General features: G+C 43.9%; 2 protein-coding genes across 2 annotated transcripts; one reads left to right on the top strand and one right to left on the bottom strand.

Annotated features, from left to right (window-relative positions):
* The first annotated feature begins 2,570 nt into the window (after window positions 1–2,570).
* Window positions 2,571–22,110, top strand: lsp1a (lymphocyte specific protein 1 a). Its single transcript, XM_040162678.2, has 13 exons — window positions 2,571–3,028; window positions 8,188–8,313; window positions 10,113–10,491; window positions 11,274–11,416; window positions 11,573–11,810; window positions 12,470–12,607; window positions 13,389–13,432; window positions 13,794–13,875; window positions 14,887–15,024; window positions 15,214–15,309; window positions 16,168–16,254; window positions 16,598–16,679; window positions 21,569–22,110. Exons 1-13 carry the CDS (start codon window positions 2,970–2,972, stop codon window positions 21,589–21,591), a joined length of 1,635 nt encoding a protein of 544 aa, XP_040018612.1. The 5' UTR covers window positions 2,571–2,969; the 3' UTR covers window positions 21,592–22,110.
* Window positions 17,753–24,479, bottom strand: prr33 (proline rich 33). Its single transcript, XM_078083076.1, has 2 exons — window positions 24,462–24,479; window positions 17,753–21,109 (listed from the first exon to the last, which is right to left on the bottom strand). Exon 2 carries the CDS (start codon window positions 21,092–21,094, stop codon window positions 18,035–18,037), a length of 3,060 nt encoding a protein of 1,019 aa, XP_077939202.1. The 5' UTR covers window positions 21,095–21,109; window positions 24,462–24,479; the 3' UTR covers window positions 17,753–18,034.
* Window positions 24,480–25,638: the final 1,159 nt, after the last annotated feature.

Below are 25,638 nucleotides of genomic sequence, written 5' to 3'. Positions count from 1 at the left end.
ACTTTGGCAAGGCAACAGTTTGTAGAGCTGTGAGGAAAGTTCCCCTCGCACTGAAACGCGTCTTACCCGTGATGGTGGTGTTTCCCGGACACAAACCTCTTTAGTCGAACTAAAGGGCATTGGCCAGAATGCCCTTTAGTTCGACGCGCCGCCGAGCGAGACCCACTGACGCGCCAGGGGGGAATCCCGATGAGTGGGTTGCCGTGGTAACAGCGTTTGTTTGGTTTGTGTGAGAGGAAAAAATCTGTCCTTTTCTACATATCAAAACAAAAATTCTGATGCAAAAAAAGGAAGAATAACGCTGTGTTTTAATCGCTTCAATTGTAAAATAATCAGGATATTTTCTGTACTCTTTTATAGAACAATTTGGAAACTTTAACAACCTCACTACAATTTAAAAAATAACGTTCTGTAACCCAGGGTTCTTCAACGTTTGTCAGGCCATTGTCCCCCAAACCGATGGCGAGATGGAGTAGGGACCCCCTATTCTACGGAGTTTGGTCCGCCATCTTTAGACGTGAGCATAAACGCGATCTGATTGGCTGGTGCCTGTGCTGTCGTATTTGCATGAAAGGTGCTGTGTGTGAACCGGTGCCCAGCTTGAGAGAGCGCCTGTGGGAAGCTGAATTTGTGTATTGCGGACTGAAAGATGAAAAATGAATAATATTTTCCTCATTATTTCAACCGAGATGGTTAAATTAATTTATTTTTTTATTCAATTAATTTTATTTTGTATAGACCAAAATCGCAAATTACAAATTAGCCTCAGAGGGCTTTACAGTCTGTACACATGCAACATCCTCTGTCCCGAAACCCACCATCGGCACAGGAAAAACTCCCCAAGAAATGAAAACCCTTCCATCGGGAAAAAGGGAATAAACCTTAGTGAGAACGTCAGAGGAGGATCCCACTCCCGGGATGGGCCGACTACGATGGATGCCATGTGTACAGAATGAACAATGTATAATACATTCAATTCCTATGACAGAAATGATTAAAATAATTGTGAGTAGCAAACCAGGCGCACAGCAGGACCACTGCAGAGGCAACCACCATCAGATAGAACCACCATCAGATAGAACCACCATCTACAGAAGCCTGTGGGGAGGGAGAGCACAAAGACTTTAGGAGAGGGTAATGTTGGTTTACGAGTACAGTAATATGATTAATATTTAAAATAATAATGATGATGATGGCAGCAGCAGGTGGCAGCAGGGCCACGGCAGGTGTCAGGACCAGGGTCCAGAAGGAACTACGATCTACGGAGACCTGCTAGGGGAGAAAGCACAAAAAAACTTCCGGAAAGAAGCTGAATTAGTCATGTGCATTAATAAAACGTGAATTATTGTAGAACGAGAGCGTGAGAGAGGAGCTCGGTGTGTCCAAAGAATTCCCCTGGCATTCTAAGCCTATAGCAGCTTAACTAAGGGCTGGTCCGGACTAACCTGAGCCAGCCCTAACTATAGGCAGAACCAAAGAGGAAAGTTTCAAGTTTTACCTTAAAAGAGCTGACCGAATCTGCCCCCCGGACTGAAAGTGGAACCTGGTTCCACAAAAGAGGAGCTTGATAACTGAAGGCTCTGGCCCCCAGCCTACTTTTTAAAACCATAGGAACAACAAGTAACCCAGCATCTATGGAGCGCAGCTGCCTTGTAGGGCAATAACAAGCTCTTTAAGATACGACGGTGCCTCACCAGCAAGTGCCTTGTAGGTGAGGAGAAGTACCTTAAAATCTATTCTTGATTTAACAGGGAGCCAGTGCAGAGAAGTTAATACAGGAGTGATATGATCCCTTTTCTTAGTTCTTGTTAATACACGTGCTGCAGCATTTTGAATCAACTGGAGAGGCTTAAGAGATTTACAAGAGCAGCCCGATAACAAAGAATTACAGTAATCCAGTCTAGAAGTAAACAACGCATGAACTCATTTTTCTGCATCACTTTGAGACAGGAAGTTCCTGATATTTTATATATTACGTAGATGAAAATAGGCAGTCCTTGAAGTCTTCTTTATATGCGAGTTGAAGGTCAAATCCTGGTCGAAGAGAACTCCCAGATTCCTGACGGTGCGGCTGGGTACCAGAGCAATTCCATCCATAAAAACTGTATCACGTGACAGCTGGCTTCGAAGGCGCTCTGGGCCTATCAAGTTTAGCGAGTTTAGCATCACGAAGTTGCCGGTCATCCAAGTTTGGATGTCTCCAAGACATTCTTGAAGTCTAACTAGCTGGTTGGTCTCTTCTGGTCTGATCTACAGATACAGTTGAGTATCGTCTGCATAACAATGTGTAGAATGGAAGTTTATGCGGTGTTTCCTGATAAGATCGCCCAAAGGAAGCATATAGAGGGTAAATGAGGCGTTTGTTGCCACAGCGATGTCTTCTGACCAATTAGAAGACGTCGCTGAGTTTAGAGTTTATTCTCTTCTAAACAGTTTTATGGAAACAAACATTCATTTGTTTGCCGCATCTTAGGTTTATAGGAGACGGTTAAAAAAACAAAAACACTTCAGTGTGTGTGTGTGTGTGTGGGGTGGTTGTCCTGTTTCACTCCACCTCAGGGAAGAAGACCACATGACCTGGAAGAACAGAGAGAGATGTTGGGCCCCTGAGCCCCTCAATGAAAACCACATGTAGGACAGAGGGGTGTGTGTGTGTGTGGGTGTGTGGGAGGAGGGGGGGGGGGGGGGGGATGTAATGACTAAAAACCCAACCCCGAAAAGAGGAGGGAGTCGCTGACATTCCCTCCAGCATTGCAGGGTAGTATATGAGTGTGTGTGAGTGAGTGAGTGAGTGTGTGTGTGTGTTAATCCAGCACAGCAGTCTTTAAACAGGGAAACACACTCTCTCTCTCCTCAGTTTGAGCTTCGGTGCGGCTGAGGACAGAAATCTGCCTTAAGTGTTGACTTGGAAGAACGCAATAGAAGAAGAAGTGGACAAAGAAGAAGAAGACAAAGAAGAAGAAGGAACGATGTCCCACGCTCTGCAGAGGAGGAACTCCAACAAACAGGGTCTTCAGACCCTGATGAGGTAGACGATCGAGCCACACAAAGAGAAAAGTTAACATTTAATCCTCAGCTCAACAACCTTTTGCTTCATGAGGTTTCTGTGAGAGAAGATAAAGGATCTTCTCCTGAGATGTCCGCAGCAGGATGAAGACAAGTGTTACCATGTGTGTATGAGGCTGCTCTCAATGGGAACAGTGGGATTACTGGGAGAGTTTTGGGTCACGCAGGGTTTTGGGGGTGGGGGTGGTTTGAATCGACTTACCTCCGCTCACATGAAGCAATCGAAAACAAAAGAAATATAATCCATTTCTAAATATTTTCTTAATGTCTTAACGGTTCATATTTGTGAAGTGGTGTTGGTGCCGAGTCAGAGGTGAAAGGTCACCACATCCCGTCCCGTCTTTTTGTTTCATTTTTTGCCCATCCTGTTGTCGGGCTCCAGCGGTTTGTGATGAGACAAGACGGCAACGAGGGGATGACAGCGGTCGGCTCTAACGGCAATGCAGTCCTTTCAAAATAAAGCTGGTTGGGTTGAGGTTAGTTTCAGGACAAGAGCTTGGTTTGCATCCATTGACCTCCACTCTCTCATGAGTACCAGGATAACAAACAGAATTATTTCAAACTTGTCTTTGTGTTTCATATATTGTGGTAGGAATAGATATGAATCCAGCGTCGTATGATGGTTGTGTCTTTTATCGTTAGGTTGGGGTCACATGACCATCTTTAGGCTTGAATTCCTTACTGTGTGACTGGATACCCAAGTGTAATCATTTGACTATAATAAATATGTTCCGCTCTGAAGATGAATCTTAATAACTTTTTATTTAAGCTTCTCAGGAAGTGAATATTTCCTTTTGTTAAGTTCAGATAGTGGAGGGGTTCCTATTCAAAATCTAATATAAGTTTCCTCTCCGCTGATATGGGAAGACAATGGGAAGTTTCATTCATATTTCCTCTTTTATTCTCAAAATTCACCGCCAAACATCAGATCTGGTCGTCTAAGTCTGCAAAGACTTTTTTGACTTTTTGAGATCTGAGTCACAGCCGGAGGCGTAAGTCAGGGAACTCAACAGATGGCGTCCATGACATCACTCTCAACGTGACGCGTATGAACATCCGTCTTCGTCCTCGCATGCCGTGATTCATTCTGCGTTTTCAAGCTTTTAGAGTTTGGTTTGACCCCCTGCAGAAGGTTTCTGTCTTAATGACACATCATTTGGTAAATTATTGTCATTAGAGCATTATTCCGACGTTCAACGACAGGTTTTCTATTTAAGAGCTGCTTCTCTCGTTGCTCCGCAGGCTGTTGTTTGAAAGCGCTGCAGGGCTGTGGCTGAGTCACATGACCTGTTTTTCTGTTTGTGGATCATTAAAAACAGCCCCTGCCATGTTGCTCTTGGTGGTTGAATAAAACTAAAATACTGTCCTCGTGCTTGAGTATTTACACACTTTTTACTTCTCTTCAGCGTGTAAATATGTTCATACATTTTACTTTTCCTTTTGTTAATATACTTTGAAGTTTAGCGTGCAGTACATCTTCTCTTCACTACTTTATTCGTACTTTACCTGCAGCAGAGGAGTATCAGGAACGTGTTATCAGGCTGTTTTTAATCAGCTCTCTGTGGGTGATGTCATCCAAGAGGCATACCTGCTCCAAGCCAACCCACGACCTCTGACCCCAACTCCCCCACACACACATGGCCTCTGTGTTTACGATACGGGGGAGATAAGGGCCTGAGGAATGTTTGGGCGGTGGGGGGTGTAGTTAGCTGATGAGTGATGGGAGGCTGAACCCCCCCTGGATGTCTGCTTTAGAGGGAGGGAAAGTAAAGTTTGAGTGGGATCAACGCCAGGACCCTCTGGTTCTGGTCACTAATGGATTTCTTAATTAATTCAAATTAAATTGTAGTGACACTCGTTAGCCAGAGAGGTTCAAAAGATCCGTTACACCTCCAGCTAAAAACCAGTGTAGCTAATGTTAGCAAGCGGCTAACTAGTGTTGGTATACTGAATATATTTGAATGATTTTCACAATGAATGAAGACAAATCCAATTTCAACATATTCCTCGAACAATTTACCACAATTTACTACAGATTTACATCACAGCGCATTCACTGTTGCTGAACAGTGTTCTTAAATTCATCTTGTGGAGTTTCACTTTACATTTAGCTCCTGTGTTTATTTAACACAATTCACGTCAACCAGAATTCTCTTGTTCGTGCTGCTTCTCTTTTTTTGATGCGTCAAAGGAAAACAAATCTTCATGTTCAATGTGAAACAAAGTCTGTTTTCTTTTTGGACTTCACAGACAAAGGAACCCAGGTGGCATTTCATAGAGTGTGTGTGTGCAGGGGGGGTTGAGGTGTCGTCTTCCCCGAAACTCGAGTTGAAGCACAGATTTGTTTGCCTTCCTTTTTGGGATGAGGTCATTCATGTTTGTCATTCTGACGTGTTGGAAAATAACTGCACGTCTCTTCCTGTCCTTCAAAGTTAACGTGAAACAGACCTGCGGGGCTCCCAGACTTCGGGGGGGGGGGTTACCCAGACAGGCAGCCATAACAGGGTGGTTTCCGTCTGCCAGAAGTCTCCAAGGGTTTGTTGGAGTTGTGGTGGTTGCTGCTGTGATGTAGCATTATGCTAACGGATCGATCATCTTTGCATTCATTGTTAAACTCATGATGAGTTCATCCTGCTGTCGTTGAAAATAAAAAGGTGTGACAAACATTTCTGTGAAACTTAAAAAACTAAAGCTTAACTTTTAAAGATGTCGGAGATGTCCGGTCTCTTTGCCACGCCCCTTGATTGCAGACTGGCCAATCACAGCGTAGTGTCAATACGAAGAGCCAATTAGCACTTATTTTGTCCAAAATTAAAGTTCTAAATTACACAATTTACTACATTTAAAAATGAACCTACTTCATGGAAGTTGGAACTAGAGTTACACGTGAGCCGTCACAGATTGTTGAGATGTTTTACTTCAAAACAAAAATGTTATCTCCTGGTGACACTAGAAAATAAGTCAGAGGGATTTGTCAGAGGGATTCGTCATCTGGGAACCACGAATCTTGGTTGCATCAATCAATTAGTTAAGTGCAAGGCTCCTGGTGACGCTAGAAGACGTCAGAAGATGTCCGATTCCTGAGGTTTGTCCTCTGGGGACCATCAACGTCTGCCTGATAGAGCAGATGGAGTCGTATTAATTAACAACTCCACAGATCTGCTCACTTTTTTTCTGGTCGGCCTTTTTGTCATTAATTGCGTGAGAACGACTCGCCGCCTCGACTTGTCCCAACACAGAGGTGACTTCATCTGGCAATAGTCCCCCACGCCCCCGCCCAGGTGAAAAGCGAGCCGTGTTATTATCGTGTCATTCAACCGAATCATCTCCTCCGCTGACGGCACACGCTAATTCTTTTACCCCCCCTGAAGGTGGGTGGGCGGTGTGTCGAGTTCCTGGTTGTTGCATCTCACGTCGCTGGTCCCAGAATGACTGAGAATACATGGTTAGAAGAGGGAAAGCAGAAGGAAATTGCTAGCTTAGCTTAGTATAGAGATCGGGGGGGTTGGAAATTAGAAATGGTCGGACTAATTGATGACGAGGTTGAATTAAAGGGGACAGACCTTCGTGATGAAGGCAATGTTTTACCCACAAGCTCATCCTTCTCTTCTTTTTTATTTTGGTATATCCCTTATTTTAGTTTTATCTTCTTTAATCCATTTTCAGTTTTTTCAGTATCGACTCTTCATCCACCTTGAGTGTAAAAGTGTTTTGTTACACCGTTGAGGAAGTTTCAACGTATCTTTTTAAAGCGGTACTTCATAAAAATGCGCAAATAGAAACGAGGCACATGAGCTCTTTCTAAAGATCCCGTTAAACCAAACAAAAGACTTCAACTCAGAACCTTTGTGTCACTCGCTGTGACCTGAGGGGCTCAAGGGCTCTTTGTCAGCCTTTAAGCGGAGGACGTGTTGGGTCTGGCCTCTGGTGTTAGTTTACCCGGCTCCACTTCCTGGGGAGGGGAAAGTTTTCTGTGTGCACCTCGTTTATCATTTTCTTTCCGATGATTCGAGGAGACAAGCGAGAGCGAGAAGGCTGTCGATGAGATGAGGAGGAGGCGGAGCTTAAAGCAGCCAGGGAACAAGCTCTTATTTTGAAAATCGTAACTGCCCAAGCCGTCGAGGTGGGGACTCACCCTGCTGCTCCCATCCTCCTTCACCCGAGAGGCTGTGGCCCTCCTCTCCGCTTCCGTCACCCCTGTTCCTCTCTGCTCGTCCCTCCGTCCGTCTACAGGAAGGACGGAGGAAGTGATGGTGACCATTCACGAAAGACCTCTGTGCTTCTTCAGACGGTTGAACAATGGTCTCATAACTTTAACGCTTAGATTAGTCTCTAACCTGCAACTTGTTTAGTTCAGAACTTTTACTTTGAAATGAAAAATAACAGCGAGGAGGCTCAGGAGATGATGAGTTTTGTCGCTTATGAATCTGCAGATGGGAAAGGCGCTGAGAGGGTCAGGGGTCACAGTGTCCCCCCCCTTAGAGAAAGTGGAGGAGCAGATGGAACCTTGGGGGTCTGTTGGTGACCCAGAAGCCGAATGTGAGTGCAGTAACCGGATCCCTATGCTCCAGATGGATCCCGTTAGTCCTGAAGGCGTCCACTGAGGCGAGACAGGACGTCAACACAAGCAAACTCACTGTTTATTTTGAAAGGTCTGCCTTCATGTACGGCTAAAAATAAAATCATTAATTCATAAGATGTCCGCTTGAGCTTAAAGACACTTTACGTTCTCCTCCTTTATGTGAATATTACTCATCACATCCATAATCCTGTGGAGGTTTCAAGCCAGTCAATCTGGGGCATTCTGGGGGATTTGGGGGGAATTTTGGGGGGATTGTATCATTGAGCTGAGAAACAACTTTCCAGCACAATTTTCCAGAAAAACAACAACGCACAAACTGCATTATTTTGCAATAAATAATTTGTTAAGCTTCAACAAACTACATTATTTCCAGCTTTCTAAATGTGATTACTGTTGCTTTGAAAACGGAATATTTTAAACATGTATTTTCGAAATAAGCTTCTTTCTTTACAGGAAACAATTACGTTTGGACCAGATCAAAATGTTTGAGTTTCATTTTAGCTGGACTGATTTCTAACCGCACGGTGTTCCGTCTGCAGGCTGACGGCTCAGAGGAGCGTCGAGGATGCCGAGGAGGTGGAGCGGGAGCAGCGGCGCAGAGCTCGGGAGACATTGCGGCCCGGGAAGTCGTTCCCGGAGGACAGGATGCCAGCAGAGGACGGCATGTACGTACAGACGAGCCAGGCAGCCTCCGGTTCTCAAGAGTGAAGTCAAAGCTTTCTGTTGAAGCTGCATTCTCTGTAGTGGGGTCGTCGTGGTGCAGGGGTAGAGAGGGTGCACCGGGAAGGGGGTTGGTGGTTTCGAGTTCCGGCTGCTCCATGTCCCATGTCAAAGTGTCCCTGAGCAAGACACCTAACTCCTAATTGCCACAGGTTAAAATTGCAATGTAAGTCGCTTTGGATATAAGCGTCAGCTAAATGACCTGTAATGTACTGTACTGTAATGTAGTGACCAGCAGGGGGCGGCTCCTCTGGTCCCATAGAACAGTGGTCCCCAACCACCGGGCCGCGGACCGGTTCGTGGGCCGTTTGGTACCGGGCCGCACCACAGAAAGCTTATATATATATTTTTTCAGAAAAATGTTTTATTTTGAAAATTGACCGGATTTTCTCCTAATAATGTGCGTACGTCCCTCTGACAGATTCCCCATACGTAATGACTACTACTACCCCCCCCCCACGGCGGACCTTCTCGTCCGCGAAATATTGTCTGACATGAAACCGGTCCGTTAGGTAAAAAAGGTTGGGGACCACGGCCATAGAAGGCTATGAGAAAATGACTCTTCTATTGTAAACATGAGTTTATGGTCTCGATCTCTAGTTTCAGATTTTCTTCAACACAGCCCGGTGAATTCACATACCCCCCCCCCCCCCTAAAAACAAATGTTTCCACTGGGAGAAGCTGCAAACAAACTCTCTTCCCTCCTACCGCTCCGAAGATAAATCCACAGCTGCCTTCTCATGACGCCAACGCGGAGGAATGTTTACTATCAAGCAACTCCTGGCGTGTGAAAGCTTGCAGCCGACTTTCATTTTAATGACAGTGCCTCCACCATCACATCAGAGGGCCCGGACGCTTTCAGGCCGCGGTACCTCGGCTGCCTCTAATTGGAAGCTTCTCCGTACTGAGAGCAGCGGTGATGCAATGCCGGGTTGAAATCTTCCTTTTTTGGTTTGTTAGGTTTGTTTAACTTGCACACAAACCGAAATGTGAAAATCACAGTTTCTGGTTAAGATGCTAAATTGATTCACAAAAAATGCTCTAAAAAATACACTAATGCTTGAATGTTTTGAGCTAAAATATCAAATATAACACTACATGCTACATTTCCGTTAGCTTCATACAGAAGTGAAGCACATTATATTGTGACTTTGAGCTGGCTGACAAGAACCCCCCAGAAAGAAGAAAGTAATAAGGTAAAGCGGAGAGGTGGAGAGCGGGGGGTCTTAATCATCTGGGGAATGCAGAGGAATTCCTCTCTGCCGGTTCCTGGAAACATAAAACTCACTTTCATTACAATGGCAGACCATCATTGACTAAATGGACCTCATGCTGTGTTGAAGAAGACTTGAGATTGAGACCATAAACTCATGTTTACTATGTTTACTGAGGGAACAAATCAAGAGAGAAGCAGAGCCATTTGCTCATAGACTATGTGACGAGAGGAGCCACCCCCTGCTGGTTACTACAGAGAATGCAGCTTTAGGTTGCAGCTTATGTTATTGGTGCATTAATGTTTGTGTGTGCTGTAAACACAACAGCATTAGCTCACTTTGTGCTGCGCTTCTCCAACAACACAATCACTTTGTTGTCTCCACCCTGAGACAAGGATAAGTAAGCTTTAACAAATGAAGCCCTGATCTCACTCTGAAGAAGCTTAACAACTAAGAAGACTCGTTGAGTCTGGATCAGCTGGTTTGTTGTTGTGTTGAATTCTTGACCCCTGCTCCTCGCCCATCCTCAGGTATGACGGCGACCCAAAGCCCAGCCGCTCTCTGGCTCTGGACGAGGACGAAGGCTTCAGCGACTGGACGCAGCGCCGAGAGAGACGGAGGCAGCAGCGTCTGCAGGAGCTCAGCCAGGGAGGCGAGGAGGACGAGGACGAAGAGGAGGACGCCATAAATCGAGCCGTTCCGGAGAACGCCGTCAAGGTCTCTGGTCCACTCCAGAGGCAGGAGCGCTTGAAAGGAGATGGGCCCGGGGGGGAGCTGGAGAGGAGGAAGGAGCAGGAGGAGAAAGCCGTTCGAGCTGAGAGGGTGAGGAGGGAGGAAGAGGAGGACAGGAGAAAGGGAGAGGAGGTGATGAACGGGAGGAAGGATGAGATTCAAAAGCCGAACACAGAGGTAAGAACTACCACGAGTAAGTGAAGCTTAGTTGATTTTGAACATGGCTCTAACAATTCAAAATGAGATTAGGTCTAACTACAAGTAATTTTATAAAAGTGAGTTATTTGAGACAGATGTGAACAAACTCAAAACATGTCCAAGAAAAGTGAGACAAATGAGTCGAGGGTCACTTAAGAGAAGAACATATTTTAATTATTCACGAAAAGTCTTGCAGGGGTAGAGAGGGTGCGCTGGGAACCGCAAGGTTGGTGGTTCAAGACCCGGCTGCCCCCAAATCCCATGTAAAAGTGTCCCTGACCAAGGCACCTAACCCCTAATTGCTCCCTGGGCAAAAATGTGAAAAGCCGTGGGTTGCAAATGCAATGAAAGTCTCTTTGGATAAAAGCGTCAGCTAAATAACCTGTAATGTAATTCTTTCAAGAAGAAGTCTCCAGTGGAGTCTGACCCCCTGAAGGTTATTAGAAGATTTACTCTGAAGTCACTTTCATCCAAGAACAAGTCTCTGACTCCGATGGCACTCAAGCATCACATTTTAAATAATTTAAGCAAAGTCAAAGTAAAGGTTAAAGAAGGTTAGACTCAAGTAAGTTAAGAAATATAACTTCTCAAAGTAACAACTAATCAAAGTGATCTGAGACAAGTCAAGCCTCAAGGGGGTCAGGTTTAAAATAGTTATTGTAGACAAGAACAAGTCAAGTCCCCATCCAGGTGTTTCTTCTCTGTGGCTGCTCGTCTAAAGCAGAATGTCCCTGAACAGAGAATCCTGTTGAACTCTTCAGGTGGAGAGAAGAAAAGAGGTTCAGATCTCCTACACATCCAAGGTTGTTCTTCACCATGAGCCAAAACCCGACAATGCCAACGGAGAGGCCACCGAGGAGGAAGTGACATCGCACAAAAATATCAAGACACAAAGGTCCTCCAGGTGTGTAGTGTGTTAACAGCAGGTTAGAACATTCCGATGGACCATCGGGGCCGGCCACATGGCTTCCTCGTGTTGTCTACACCGTGTTCAAAGGGCAGTTCCTCCGCTCAGCTGTCGATAACAGCAGATCTTTATACCTGTGAACCCTCGCGGCAGAGCCGTGGAGTCAGAGGAGGCGGAGACCATCCTGGAGACAGAGCGCCGGCTAGAGAAGATCCGGCAGGGCCTCCAGCAGAAGGGCAACCAGGAGCTGGAACAGCTGAGGCACCGACAGGTTGAGGCCGAGCAGGAGCTGGAGCAGCTGAAGAGGAGGCGGGAGGAGAGGCGGCGGGCCCGGGCCGAGGAGCAGCACCGGAGAGAGGAGGAGGAGCATCAGCGGCTGGCCAGGGAAGAGGTGGGCGGAGCTATAGCTCAAGGCTATTTAAAAGGATGAAAGACTCTTCTGCGATCATAATGTTCTTTGTGTAATAAATCTTAATGCCTGATAAGCTAGTGGACAGATGAGAAACTCTTTTATTTGGTATCAGGTCTTTCTCCGATGTTTGATACTGAAAACATCTGTACGAAGCTCCATATGTTTACAATGTAACAATGCAAAAACATAAAAACACAACAACGTAGGAAAGTGTAGCAACGTAACAATGTAAAGTAACAATGTAGTCAAACAATGCAACGTAACAATGTAGCTAAAATAAATGGCAACAGTACTCAACACATCTTCTGAAGTAACTCTTAAGACAAACACAACAACTCATTATCGTACCACCCAGCGTTGCTCCGTACGGCACGTCAGCTCTGAACCAATGAAAATAACTTGTGACGTCTCATCGTTGCTGTTTCCTAGTTACTGAACTGAGATTTCTCAATGTGCACCTTGCTTGAGTCTTAACTAACATATAAGACAATACCGTGGTTCTTTTAGCTCATGTAGAGTTTTTCTCTCTTTATTTAATTATCAATATTAAGCATTAAAGCTAATAGCTAAGTCATTAGCTAACCAGACTCCACCGGGGATGTAGGACTTTGGCGCTAACCAGTGTCTGTGACTCCCAGGAGGAAAGGAGGCGCATGAAGGAGGACATGGAGAGGAGGAGGATGGAGGCGGCAGAGAGGATGAAGAGCCTGAGCACGTCCAGCGTCGACGGAGACGAGGCCTTCAGTCCCTTCAGTCCCAAGACTCCAACCAACAAGGTAAATATTACCTGAGAAGCTCCAGGAGCTAGTGGAGAGAAGAGGCCGGACAGGAAGTGACATCATGCCTGTGGCTCTTTGTGATGACCTCACACCCAGGAGGGCTAATCCATCTCATTGAGTGAAAACAGATCTCTGATGGACACGAATGATGATGTCACTCCTGTAAACAACATGGCGGCATGTTGTCTTCACAGATGATGGGCTCGCCTCGTAAGTTGTGTGTGTGCATGTGTGTGTGTGTGTGTGTGTGTGTGTGTGTGTGTGTGCATGTGAGTGTGTGTGTGTGTTTTGAAAAGCATGTCCCAAACTCACTGATGTTGGTGGGTGAGTTGGATTTGTGCACAGGGACCTCCCAACATTCAGCTGTGTTTTGGACAGGCAAATTTTGGGAGAGAACATAACTTTATATTTTCTGTATTTGGACATTTGATTTGTTAATCGTTGTTCACGTGCATGATAAAATGATCGTTTTCACGCAGAACTTCAAACAAATCATCAGCTCTACATAGTTTTAATAAAGGTACTTTGGTAATTGTAAATCAAATTGAGCTGTTAATCTTTTGTAGTTTAACTAGTTTTTTATTTCTAGAATATTTTAGGTTTCAGATTCTGAAGTTTTGAGATAAAAAGTTAAAAAATAAAATAAACTCGTAGGGAAAACCGAATGCAACAATGGATAAATTCTTAAGAGATTCCCACCACCCTTTGCTGGTTGAGTCCGAAACTGAAACGAGGCAGCGTGAGGAAAACGTACCTTTTCTTCTTCTTTGTATTTCAGATCTCAGAGAGAACTGAGTCGCTGAACCGCTCGCTGAAGAAAAGGTGAATATCCTCATCGATGCTCATCATCTGGATTCATCAACTCCGCCTGCAGCTCTCAGGAGCGATGCTTTTATTTTGAAATGTGTGCAGTGGGGGCAACTGAGCGAGCAGCATTAATGCCTAATCCTCTTCTCAAGTATCTCATCTCACCCAGATGTAGTTTAAATGAGAAAAAAAACCTAACCCTAATCAATTTTTATGTTTTATAAAATAATTAAAGATTAAAGAGAATTTTTAAAAATCCAAGAAAAATGTCATTTTATGTTCCAGATTTTTTTTTTAAGGTTATGTCTTTTAAAAACGTTGTCTTAAAATATGCTGATACTCAGTTTTAACGGTTTGTGTTGTGCTGACGAATCAGTCACAGCTTCAAGAAGACCCAGACCTTCGTTCTGCTGCCAAAGATGGATGACAAGATGGAGCAGTACGCACACGCTGTGGAGGTCAGCTTGCTAACACACACACGCCCACACGTACAAACACACCCACACTGAAACACACACATAACACTAACAAAGAATCCAAAAACAAAGATAAGTCTTGAATTAAACAAAACTCTGTTTCACAAAAGTAAAACTGTTCAACTCAAAACATCCATTTAGAAACTATCACACATCTGGTGATGTTTAAAAAAACAAATATAACAGGCTGCCCGATTTATACGCTTATGTTTAATGGTCTGACATCAACATGGGTGCTGAAGAACAAATCAAATCAGTTTCCTCTCAAACTCTTCCGGTGTTTTCTGCATACTTGGACTTTTATTGTTTATATTCAGACGAAGGTTAAAGAGCTGCTCCGACCTTCCATTGTGTGGAGGTCACGCGTGGCTGTCACCACCTGGTCGATGACATCACAGCGCTCTGTAGCTTCCCGTCTCCGATCCTCGCCTTGGGCCGACAGGGTTAACACCGAGGTCAACGCGGAGGCAATTTTGTTTAACGAGAGTTTTAAAAGAGGAAAGTGTAATAAAACACAAAAGAATGGTCGCACCATAAACTTGTGTTGAGCTGCTCCTTAGGTTTATTCTTTTACGTTTTTACTGTCCAATGTTGAAATTACACAATTTCATCAAAGTGAGATACAAAATAAATTATGAACATGATGAGTGGAAAAATTAGAACAAAGGGTGAGAAAGCACCCAAACAAAATAAAATAACAAATTGGAATTTTAAGTTTCTTTCTGCTTTTATTTATTTATGATGAAGATAAAATAATTATATTAGCAAGATTCAAGATAATGTAAAACAGAATCATGAAAAAGTTTTATTTTATTTACTTTAGTTCCACTAAAGTAGACTATAAAACTATAAAATTAATAAACATAGCTTGAATGTATAATGAATACATGATAGTTCAGTTAAGTATTCTCTGTGGATTTAACATTAAACTTACCAGCTGGTTGCATTACAACTTTACTGTGGACGAACCCATCTGTTGTTGTTGTTGTATAGAACTCCCAGGAGGTGCGTGCAGTGAAGGCATCGCTGGCCGACCTGCCCAGCTCACCTGTAGTCGTCTCCTCCAAGAAGAACCTGTTTGAGGCGGGTGAAGCCTGGAGCCAGGCTCCCCCCAAGGGCCCCACCTGTAAGGTAAGAACCAACGCGGTGACATTCTGGAAGCCGTTTAAAATGAACGATGTGTCTTGTGTCTTTCCTTCAACCTGACCGATTATTAAGGCGTCCTAATGACTACTCACAGGGTTTTTATATTTCAATTTTTTTTCTATTACTGGGTGCAATGGGCTTCCATAGATTTTAACGTAAACTTCTTTGACTCAGGACGCCGAGGGGCTGAAAGTGGGCGTGGCCAGCCGGATCACCCAATGGGCGATGGGTCCATGTGACAGCGGCCGGCAGTCGCCCGGCAATCGGACAGTAAGTATACACGCAAGGTGAAAATAAATGTATGTAAATTATTAAAATTTTGTAAACGTGCTGCTTTAATCTTTAATCTCTTAATTCAAAGGGGACGAGAAAACAAACTTAAGTTAAAGTATTTTAAATGTATGAAAAAACAATCCCTTCATTCATCTTTATTTTTCTGTATCTTCCTTGCTTCTATTACTGCCGCCGAGTGAAAGACAGAAGGAAGAACTGTTTATTCTGTTTACTGGAACTATTTCTCTTCAAACCACAGTGTATCCCTCCGCCCGGTAACATGGGATGGAGGACTGAAGTCGCCACTATAATAAACACAGACTAAATAAAACAGAAACAAATAAAAGCTTTACATGTAAAATAAATGGGCAAGTTATTTTAATGATTGAGGAAATCATTATAAATATTTAAAAAAATAATTACGAAATAATTCAACATAACTGAATGAAAAATATCTGTGATTTGTCAAATAAACTGTTTCTAGTTCTGTTTTACTTACTTACTTAATTACTTAATTTATTTGTTATGATCTCAACCGTAGTCTTCGATATATATACCCCTGCCTCCCGTCGTAAAGCTAAGCTAAGCTGAAAAACCAAGGGTGCCCTCACTTTTGCGCCTTGTTAGCTACTTCAATGAAATTAAATGTGTCCGTTAGTAACCAATGATTGCTAATTAGCATTAGCATTAGTTTTCCGTTCGCTCCCAAGGCCGACCGCGCCTTCATGAACGTTTTTTTTTTTTATGGCATTCGATCTAGTTGCACGTCCGTGGCGATCGGTCGTTCCGCTGCTATTAACTATTCCTGAGAAACTGAGAATGCTGACATGTTTTGTATTGATTATTGATCTTCAGGATGTGAAGCTCGGAGACGTGATGCAGAAAAAGAACATGTGGGAAGTTATCGGAGACTCGACAGGACGACCGGACCAAACAGCTAAGGTGAGCACACGCACACACACACACGGACAGACAAATACAAACAGATATCACAGTTTCTCCCTAATTATTATTTTATTTAAGGTAATCTTTTTTTTATATCTACTAACTTGCCACTTTCATTAAATCATAATTCAATAATCTGAATAAAGTCATGAACAGGTTGATTTATTGATCGGTTGATTGACTTCTTTTAATCTTACATTTTCTACCCATTCAAAAAGCGAATTATCTTAATGCTGGATCAATGAAGTAAAATGAAGAGTTTGAGGAGTCACACTGTTATAGGAGGAAACATCAATGATGGAACAGTGAACTTAAACTATTGATATTCTCTCCCGATCAGAGCTCAGCAGCCGGTAAAAAGTACAAATTTGTGGTCACCGGTCACGGAAAATACGAGAAGATGCCGGTGGACGGAGAGGACGGTAAGACGGCGACAATAAATGTATCAATGAAATCATATCAACTCTGTAACAAGCATTATTCTTCTCATGGGGTTTTATGAGCACAGCGGTTTGATGAATGAGTGATAACTCTGGTGTGTGTGAATAAAAAAGATCACTCTTTAGAAAGAGATTAAATCAAGACATGGGGAACTTTATTTATTTATTCACCTAAACAACTCTATCGCGCACCTTTAGAAACATTGAAGAAAGAAAACATAAAAAAAGAAAACCAGAAAAATAAACTCTGCTTCACAGTCATCTAAAAACCATCTTGACCGTTGACCCCTGCACCCTCATCCCAACCTCCGTCGCGGAGGAGGCCGCTCTTCTTTAAAAACTTGCGTTAGCTTTAAGTCAGTCGCCTCTTCAAGTCACAGGAACTCAACATTTTGGAGAAGTTCCGGGGAGACTTTATCTACATTCCTTCATTTAGTTTTTGTATTATCTTATTCGGATGCATTTAACGCTGCTTTCTGCAAACTGACCCACAATGCAATGGGTTGCATTTCAAGTCGACATGCAAAAAAAAAAAAATCCATTGTTGCTCATTGCTAAAAGGCTGCTGGGTGTCAAACAGAAGTGAAAAATGAAAGGTTTTTGATGAAACACATCAAGTGGATTTTAGACTTCAGGAAAGTTTTCTTTTGCCACAAATAAATCTCAAAAATGTGTGATTGTGTGTGTGAGGAAGCTGATACTCTGGACATTCATCTGTTCACGCAGAATATCTCCCTCCTCTCCGTCCAATCAAACCCTCTCTTTGTGCATAACTGACTCTGCATTCCTTTCCTTCTTCAACTGCTTTGCGGTTATTATGTCCAATGAAAAACAGTCAAATTAAGACGCTCGAAAGTTCAGTTACAAATCTAGAACCATCTAAGACCATAAAGGAATATTTTAAAAATCACGTCTAACTCTAATTACGAGGTTTTCACCCTGAGGCGAGTAGCACAATTTTGAATAAAACTTGACATTTGAATGATAAAGAGAAAGAAATGACTAACTCTAACTTAGCAAAATCCTATTGTGATGAAAGAAACAAGAAGCTCTGCTTTAATGAAAACATAAATGCTTTAATTAGATGTGACGTCTGAATGACTTTTAAGACAAATGTAGCCGTCTCTGTCTTTTCTTCTTCTTCCAGCTAATCCACAAACACTCAACATCAGACAACCAGCCAAACAAATGCAAACACAAAGCAATTGTCAAGTATAAAGTCGTTTGTTAACTCAGAGACTAAGACTTCTGCACCTGTACACCGAACATGTAACATGACTTATTTTTTCCTTTACAATTTCCTCTCAGCACATATATTATATTTATATTTTTTTAGCTTAAGTAGCGGCGAACCCCCTCGCTGTTCTGTTAAAGTCTTTTGGTTCCTCGTCTTTGACTTTGCGGCCGATCAGACCCATTTCAAAAACAGTGGAGATCTTTGTCACCGGCCTCGACGCCGCCTCCTTCAGCCTCTTGGCGTCGAACCTCGGACTGAAAAGCAGCACGGGCAGCCGGTGGGCAAACGAAGGTACCTCTTTCGACTCCTCCCCGCGGCCCTCGTCCTTCTCCTCGTCGCTCTTGTTCAGCTCAATCTGGTGCATGATATTCTCTTTGGTGGAAAACATTTGGAAGAGGACGGCCTCCCACATCTTCGTCGCCACAGGAGCGTCTTTGGGTTGGTTCTCGTCCGGAGTGACGGGCTCGTCGGAGGCCTTCTCGGCGGGGGCTTTTTGTGCATCGCTCTGTTCCGGCCTGGTGGTCTCCTTCTGGGTGCTTATATCTGGAAATTTGGGCTCCTCCTGTTCCACAACCATGTGCTTCTTGAGTCGGGACCAACCGCTCAATTTAGATTTTACGCCTTCCGGCCTTTGCATGACCTTGAGAAGGGGCTTAGCCAAGAGGGATTCATCTCCTTCCTTTTTCTCAAGTGCAGATTTAACTAACAAAGCTGATTCTGCTTTGGTATCCTTGCCTTTACTTCCTGTTGGCTCAACCGCAGACGTCTTAGCAGGAAGAACTGCAGTGCTTTGCTCACAGCCTTCTCCTTTGGCCCTGGTTGCGCCTACAGGTTTCGCCAACTCTTTTTTATCTGAGACGTGGTCTTTCGTCTCAGTTCCAGATTCCTGACCTTTATCTTTGCCGAAAAGCTTTCTTACTGCCTTAAGAGGATCCTTCTCGTCACTGTTTGGTGCAGGATGTTTGGCTTCCGAAGTTGTCATCTTCGGTTTGGCCACTTCTCGAACTTGTGTTTCTACTTTCTTTTTCTCAAGAGATTTCCCCTCTGCTGCCGGAGATGCAGCCTTTGCTATTTTTTGAATCACCGTTTTTGCTTGTTCCTCTGCGGTTTGACAGAATACCGTACTTGTCTTTTGTTTTGATGTTGTTCTTGAGGCGTCGGATGCTTGTGAAACAATAATAGTAGGGATTGAAGGGGTGATTGTATCCTTTTTAGCTTCCATGTGGGGTTTATCTACATCTTTGGGGGGTTCTTTGGGTTTCTTTATAGATGGTTCTTGGCTAGTTGTCTTACATTTAGCTGATTCCTCTTTTGCAGCTGCACCCTCCTCCTCAGTTTGGGTCTTAGATCCGAAGATACCAAATGCCGGAGAGTACGTTCTTATTCCGCCGTAAGCAGCATATTCAGCTGGGGTCAATCCCCGGTAGCCAGAATTTGACTTTTGAGTCACTTGGGTCGGGGTTTTGGGTCTCTGAAAGGCTACAGGGGATACACCAAAAGGCGAAGTCCTGTGTGTTGGTGTCCTTGGTCTTTTATAGCCAGGTGACGTGGTCATAAGTCGGGATGCTTCGTATGTTGGAGTCTTGGGCCTCTGATTGCAGTGAGGAATCACTACCAGTGTTTTGGGCTCAGCTGTTAAAGTGTTAGGCCTTCGAGAGACAGGTGAAGCAGTTCCTCTTGTGAGATCAGGCTCCGATTTGGACTTTGTGATGCTTTGCTGGATTGGTTTTACAGCAGGAGCGATCTCCGAATGAATGTCCCCATTCAGTATTGTCTCAGTAGGCTTAGGTTCAAGAGCCTTGATGCTTTGGGAAGCAGATATATTGACCATAGCAGGAACAATGTGGGGCGTTCTTGACTTCTCTGGTTCGACAGTGATTGGTGACACTGCAAACAAAAGAGGATTGGGTCTCGAGACTTCAAAGACAGGCGTTGTTGCGCGAGACAAGTGGTATGCTGGGGTTCTAGGTCGCCCCGGCGGTGTTTGAAACTCAGAAGTTGGTGTTTTAACACTTTCAGCCGTTGCGGTAGCGCCTTTAATTCCAGCCATTGGGGAAGCTCTTTTGGATCCAAACGTTGGTGTAGCTCTTTTTGTTTCAGCTTTAGGAGTTATGACCGTAATATCCGCTGTTACTTTAGTGCCTCTTTTAATTTCTGATGTTGGTGTCTTCCTCGCCGGATCAGTGACAATTAGAGGAAGCTGAGTTGGTGTCGTGTCTCTTCTGACCGCAGATGCTGAAGTCAAATCTGGTTTTGTTTCTGTTGGGGTTTTACTTTGAGGTACTGTGCTGCCGATCGCGGTCAATCCAGCTGTGTCATACACCGGTGGTGTCCTGGATGACTCGTAGTACGATGTGCTTGCTGTGTACATCCTAATTTGAGGGACGTCAAACATCGGTCTGGGTGATCTTGAATGGTCGGTTGCTTTGAACGTTGGACGTGGACTTTTGCATTTGCCGTAAAGGGTCAACACAGTGAGAGAACGAACTCCAGCCTGACCCTCTACTGCTGAATGTGGAGTCGGACCTGTACTTTTTGTCTTTGGGGTTTCTCCAGCTGCTCCCGGTCTCACAATGACATGAGTTTCAGCAAACATGCTGAAAGCTGGCTTTTTTGTTTCATCTGCTGGTATTGTTGCCTCGGGTATAAAACAGGTTGGAGACATTTGGGCTACCGCCAACTCTGCAACCGGCCCCGGAGCTGATGTATCCCCAGTGAGGCGAATCGATGTGGAGTACGAGGAAACCGTGGTGATGTGCTGTGAGTGCGATGGGGTTCCCACTGCCGGAGGCATACATTTTGCCCCTCTGCCAAAGGCCGTGCGGCGTGGGTAAGGCGACGCCACGTGTTGATACAGCGGCCTGACAGTGAACCGCGGAGGCGGCTGGATACCATGGAGGCCGAACGGCGCCTCTGGAGTCTTGGGAGGGGTGGAGTGGTCGCTGTGCTCGAGGTCAGGGCTGGCTTCATTCACGGGGGAAAGGCTGGAGCGGAAAAGCGCAGCGGGCTGCGATGCCTGAGAGGAGGCTTTTTTCTTGGCGGTTCTCTTAAGGAGCTTCTGAAGACGAGCATTGTCCTTCCTGGGCTTCGGTAGCAGGGGCGGGGGGTAATGCTGGGAAAGCAGGCCCGACTCAGCGTGGGCTCGGTATGCGACAGCCATGAGCGCTTCAGCACCCTAGGGAGAAAAGAGAAGGGTCAGATATTCATAACAGGTCATAACCAAAACAGGAGTATAAAGGCTGAATTTTCTGAATAACTGAGATTAGCCTTAGCCTCTTTTTAACCTTTGGTAGGTTAACAGTTGCTCTTCTATCTTTGGGGGGTTTAAAAAAAAAAAGGTCTGTTGTTTATACTGATTCATATTAAAGATCCCATGAAATGGGTCATTCTGAACACAAAGCCACTGATACCAAAATTGAGCCAATGATCTTTTAAAATAATGCATGCATCATCTATCCATAACAAATGCATCCATTGGGGAACATCCTCTTGTGTGTTAACAGGAAATGTAACAATACTCAAAAGGCCTCAAATATTAGCGGTTTAAATATTTTTACAAGAGCTGCTGGTTGGACAGCTTTATAATATCATAATAGCATACTGTATGTAACATCTTTCCTTCTGTCTTTTGCAGATTCATATCATGATGATTACTGAGGCGTCTTCTCATCAAGTCTGTAAGAAGCAACTGTTGGGGGACTCAATATTTCATGTATATCTAATAAATACATTTTTTGGACTCACTGATCATCAAATGTCTATTTTTACTAAATTTCCTCTTTGTGTGTTCTGACATTCAGTTTTGTATATATATGACTGAGCTTTAATGTTTGGGTATTCTTCTCCTCTACAGTTAATAGCTGCTTTAGACAAAAATGATGATGGATCAAAAGTCGTTATATTCTCTGTTCTGCACTTGTGGCTAAAGAACAATCTGAATTGTTGTGTGATAACACTGAAAGTAAAACGGAGATTTGAATATATCTGGTCACTTGTTACAGCCCTAAAAAAGATGACATTGTTTTGGCATCTGTTACATTTCAACAACATTCATTACATTTGTCTACTGCGGACGTTTCTCACTTTTAATATCCATATACTGAGATATCTGTTTGTATTTTAATTTTTGTGTTTGAATCCCTTTTTTAAAATAAATGTAAATGATTTTCTAATCTATTTTTGCCCTCCATTTACTTAAAAAAAACCCTGACATATTCAATAATAATAATAAATCAGTTTGGAGAAAACACCTAAACAACTGGCTAATTTCCCATTAAATCAGAGGTCTTCAACGTTTTTCAGGCCAAGGACCCCTTAAACTGATGGCGAGATGGAGCAGGGACCCCCTATTCTACGGAGTTTGGTCCGACATCTTTTATTTTTGAGCTTTGCGCTCTTTAGACGTGAGCATCAACGTGACCTGATTGGCTAGTGCCTGTGCTGTCGTATTTGCAGGACTGAAAGATAACTTTCATCAATTTATCCATTCGCTACACCATGTTGGATTCATGTTAATGTGTATTTAAAGACAATAAATACAATTCTTATTCTGAAGTCATTTAAATTGGTTGGGAAAAAATTGGTTGAAAAAAAAATAAAAAATTGTCTTATCAACCAAAAATGTCCCGACCCCCCTGCTGTACCTCCGCTTGAAGACCCCTGCATTAAATCATTGGTCATTCATGGTTACCAGAGGATCATTTTGAATAATTGTAGTCCTGTAGTGCCATATCATACCTAAATTCCCTTTACTACACAAGAATTATGAAATTTATTGTTGACGTTCCTGCTCCACAGAGGATGAACTGTTACCATGTGATGACTCCACAATCGCAGCAAAATCTTTATTTATCATGTAGGATTTGAAAAGTTACAGTAGTTCAACAACTGCTACACAGAAATGGAGATTAAATAATCACTTTAATTTAGGATGGTACGTTGTCTTGTAGGCAACATGTGCAGCAATGAGCAATGAGTCATGCGTAAAAATGTTAATTCATAACGTTACGTCTTTTCAATACAAATATCGAACAAAGAAATATTTGGTTGTTTTAACGGCAAAAGGTGTTGCTAGAAGATAAGAACTAAAAATCTAAATTGTTCATCATCTGGACCGTTGTTTTAAAAAAGGAAAACTTGGTGGCGAAACGAAGAGTTAAAGCAAAGAAGTCAACAAAATCATTAGGATTCATCCAACCTCGCCCCCAGCCCCAACCACAAATATCCAAATCTGAACAAAAATCTTTAAAAACAAAATGTTCCATCCTATAATAAAATATTTCGAGCCAAATCTGTGTAAAATGTGTCCTGATGCTACAGGAAAAAGAACAGGTCAACAAAATCATTAGGGTCCATCCAAGGATCATGAAAACGCAAATCCAAATGTTAACATGGCTCGGAATGTAAGTATTGTAATGTAGAGTAATGCTTTATCTATATTAAATGTTATAAAAGCATGTAAAATATTATACATCAGGACTTTGTAGGACTCTTGTGTCTCTTTCCGCATGGATCCACTCATTTAGATGTGTGTATATATATCTGCTGAGGGGTGGAAGTGAATGCAGAGCACATGACTCATGACATCACAGTGCCAATGACACTGGATAGGGCATCAAAAACATGGAGAATTACTCAATCACACAAGAGTACAGGCATTTAACATTAGGGGTTGGGGATATTTGGTGGAATGTTTCTGTTTTTGTTTTTATTTCCAACCCCCCTGAGAATGTTGATCAGAAAAAAATAACATTGGTGCAATCATGGTTCAGATACCTTTACGAAGACAACTGACAGTGCAGTCTGTACAAAACAACTGAACAATATCCTCAGATTGTTACGAGTGTCCACTCAGTAAAATGTAGACCATGGTTGGTGGTGTTTTTAGACCCCCCCCCCCGCCCTCTTCCACCCACTCCTCCCCTCCCTGAACCTGTTGCCATTTGACACATGAGAGCCCAACCCTCCATTCAAGGCCCTGGAAGGTTCGGTATTTGGAGCGCCTTCAGATGCACGTTCAAAAGAGGAAAGGGTAATAATAGCCGTGTAAGAATGGCGTCCTCCAGTGAATGAATCAACTCCCCCCCCGCCCCCCCCCCCAAAAAAAGATAAGTCTTACGGCTAAAATGCGGTTACATATGAACATAGCAAACAGCTTTTAAGCAGAAGGAGAAAGAACCTACCAGGTGAATAACGTGTTGCCTGTGTTCAAATCTACGGGCAGGTTCCCCTAGAAACAAAAGGAGAACATTCAGCTTCAATGTAGAATATCAAATTTTATTCTTCATAACTGCAAAACAGAAACACTGTGAAGCCGCAAGCTAACTTAGCTCAGCCCTCCTGGTGCAAACTGCCCAACACAGAGGTCGGGGGGGAGGGAGGGGTGTGGGGGGGTTTCTGTATTGGCGGTTGTCCCCTGAGCCCCCACCCCAACAACACCCCCCCGTTCCCCCCACCCTCCTGCGACACAGCTAACGGCTTCCCCGCGCTCTATCTGAGAATAAAAGGTGTAATAACGGCGTGTTTACCTGTGCGACTGCTGCTCGGGGGGCGGCCGGCCCGGCTGCTGCCTGCTTGTCCCAGCCCGGAGTGTCAGAGCCGTAGGTTCATGTTGAGCCCAGCTCGCCCCCCAGCCCCAACCCCCCCTCCCTTCCTACAAATGGAAGGAACGGACGCCATGGCGGTCCAAAAATAACCGCTGAGCCCTGGGAGCTGCTCGGAGCGGCAGCAGGGCCGGCGGCGAGGTGCACCGTGGTCAGACCGCGGGACCTTAGATTTCACCACCTCAGGGCTCTAAATGTGCCCTCCCAGGGACATCCTGGGGGGCCCGTAGAGGATGCGATAGGGTTCCGGGGGGGTGGGCTTCCTGAGAAAATGTTATTTGTCACCCGCTGGTTTAATTATTTAGACCAACATTTGGCTTAGTTGTCAAAGCCTAACTGTCATTTTTAACGTGATGTCTTGTATGTCCAGTCCTGTAAATCCTTCCGTCGCCCTTTTGTCAGTTTGTCATCCGGATGTTGTGGCGTCCTTAACGGTTAAGCAAGTCCTGTGGCATCGGTCGGTTGGTTGCATGTGGCACATTTGAAAAAGGTTTTCATCTCGGTGTGTCGCGGACGTTTCTGGGAAATCAGTAAAATGGGCGTGGTAACAAATACGATTAAAGGCTTCCTAATGGTCCTTAATGAGGTCATTGAATATCTCCTGTGCATTCACGAGGCAAGTATTAATGGGGTGTTTTTGACGATTTCTGGAGTATTTTGGAGGTTCAGGAGAGTATCAGGAGTGATCCTCCAAAGGTGTCCTCAAAAGTATTTTAAGGGTCCTTTACCAGGTTTGTATTGGCAGGTGTGGAACAGATCACTCCTTAGTGTGGCTCTAGTTGTGATTTGAAGAGGTATGAGGATCCTTGAGGAAACATTCCAGCTTCCTTAGAGGGGAGTTCCTTAACCGTTCCAGTGGTTTGTGTCCAGAACATCAACGGCTCAATCAAACAGTTCTTTGTCTCTTTGGGTTCAGATCCCTCCCTCACAAGGGACCCCATGACTCTGTTCGTTATTATGTCATTGCAGCGCCCCCTGCAGGAAAATAAAGAGGATCATTTATGATGGCCGACCCTCGGATCACAGATCATGCTTGTAAATCAATCCCAGGAGTTTGCTGAATGATTCATGATGCAGCTTGTTTAGACTTGGCGCTAAAGCA

Source organism: Gasterosteus aculeatus, chromosome X (genome assembly GCF_964276395.1).
Source record: "Gasterosteus aculeatus chromosome X, fGasAcu3.hap1.1, whole genome shotgun sequence".
In the NCBI taxonomy this organism is placed as follows: domain Eukaryota; kingdom Metazoa; phylum Chordata; class Actinopteri; order Perciformes; family Gasterosteidae; genus Gasterosteus; species Gasterosteus aculeatus.
This window is presented reverse-complemented; position numbering and strand designations above follow the sequence as displayed.

What these genes read in the sequence shown, in the direction of transcription:
- lsp1a (XM_040162678.2), top strand. Translation starts at nt 2,970, where the DNA reads ATGTCCCACGCTCTGCAGAGGAGGAACTCCAACAAACAGGGTCTTCAG. An exon ending in CCAAGACTCCAACCAACAAG is followed by an intron (nt 12,608 to 13,388) that starts GTAAATATTACC and finishes TTTGTATTTCAG; the next exon opens with ATCTCAGAGAGAACTGAGTC. An exon ending in AACCGCTCGCTGAAGAAAAG is followed by an intron (nt 13,433 to 13,793) that starts GTGAATATCCTC and finishes CTGACGAATCAG; the next exon opens with TCACAGCTTCAAGAAGACCC.
- prr33 (XM_078083076.1), bottom strand. Translation starts at nt 21,094, where the DNA reads ATGGCTGTCGCATACCGAGCCCACGCTGAGTCGGGCCTGCTTTCCCAG.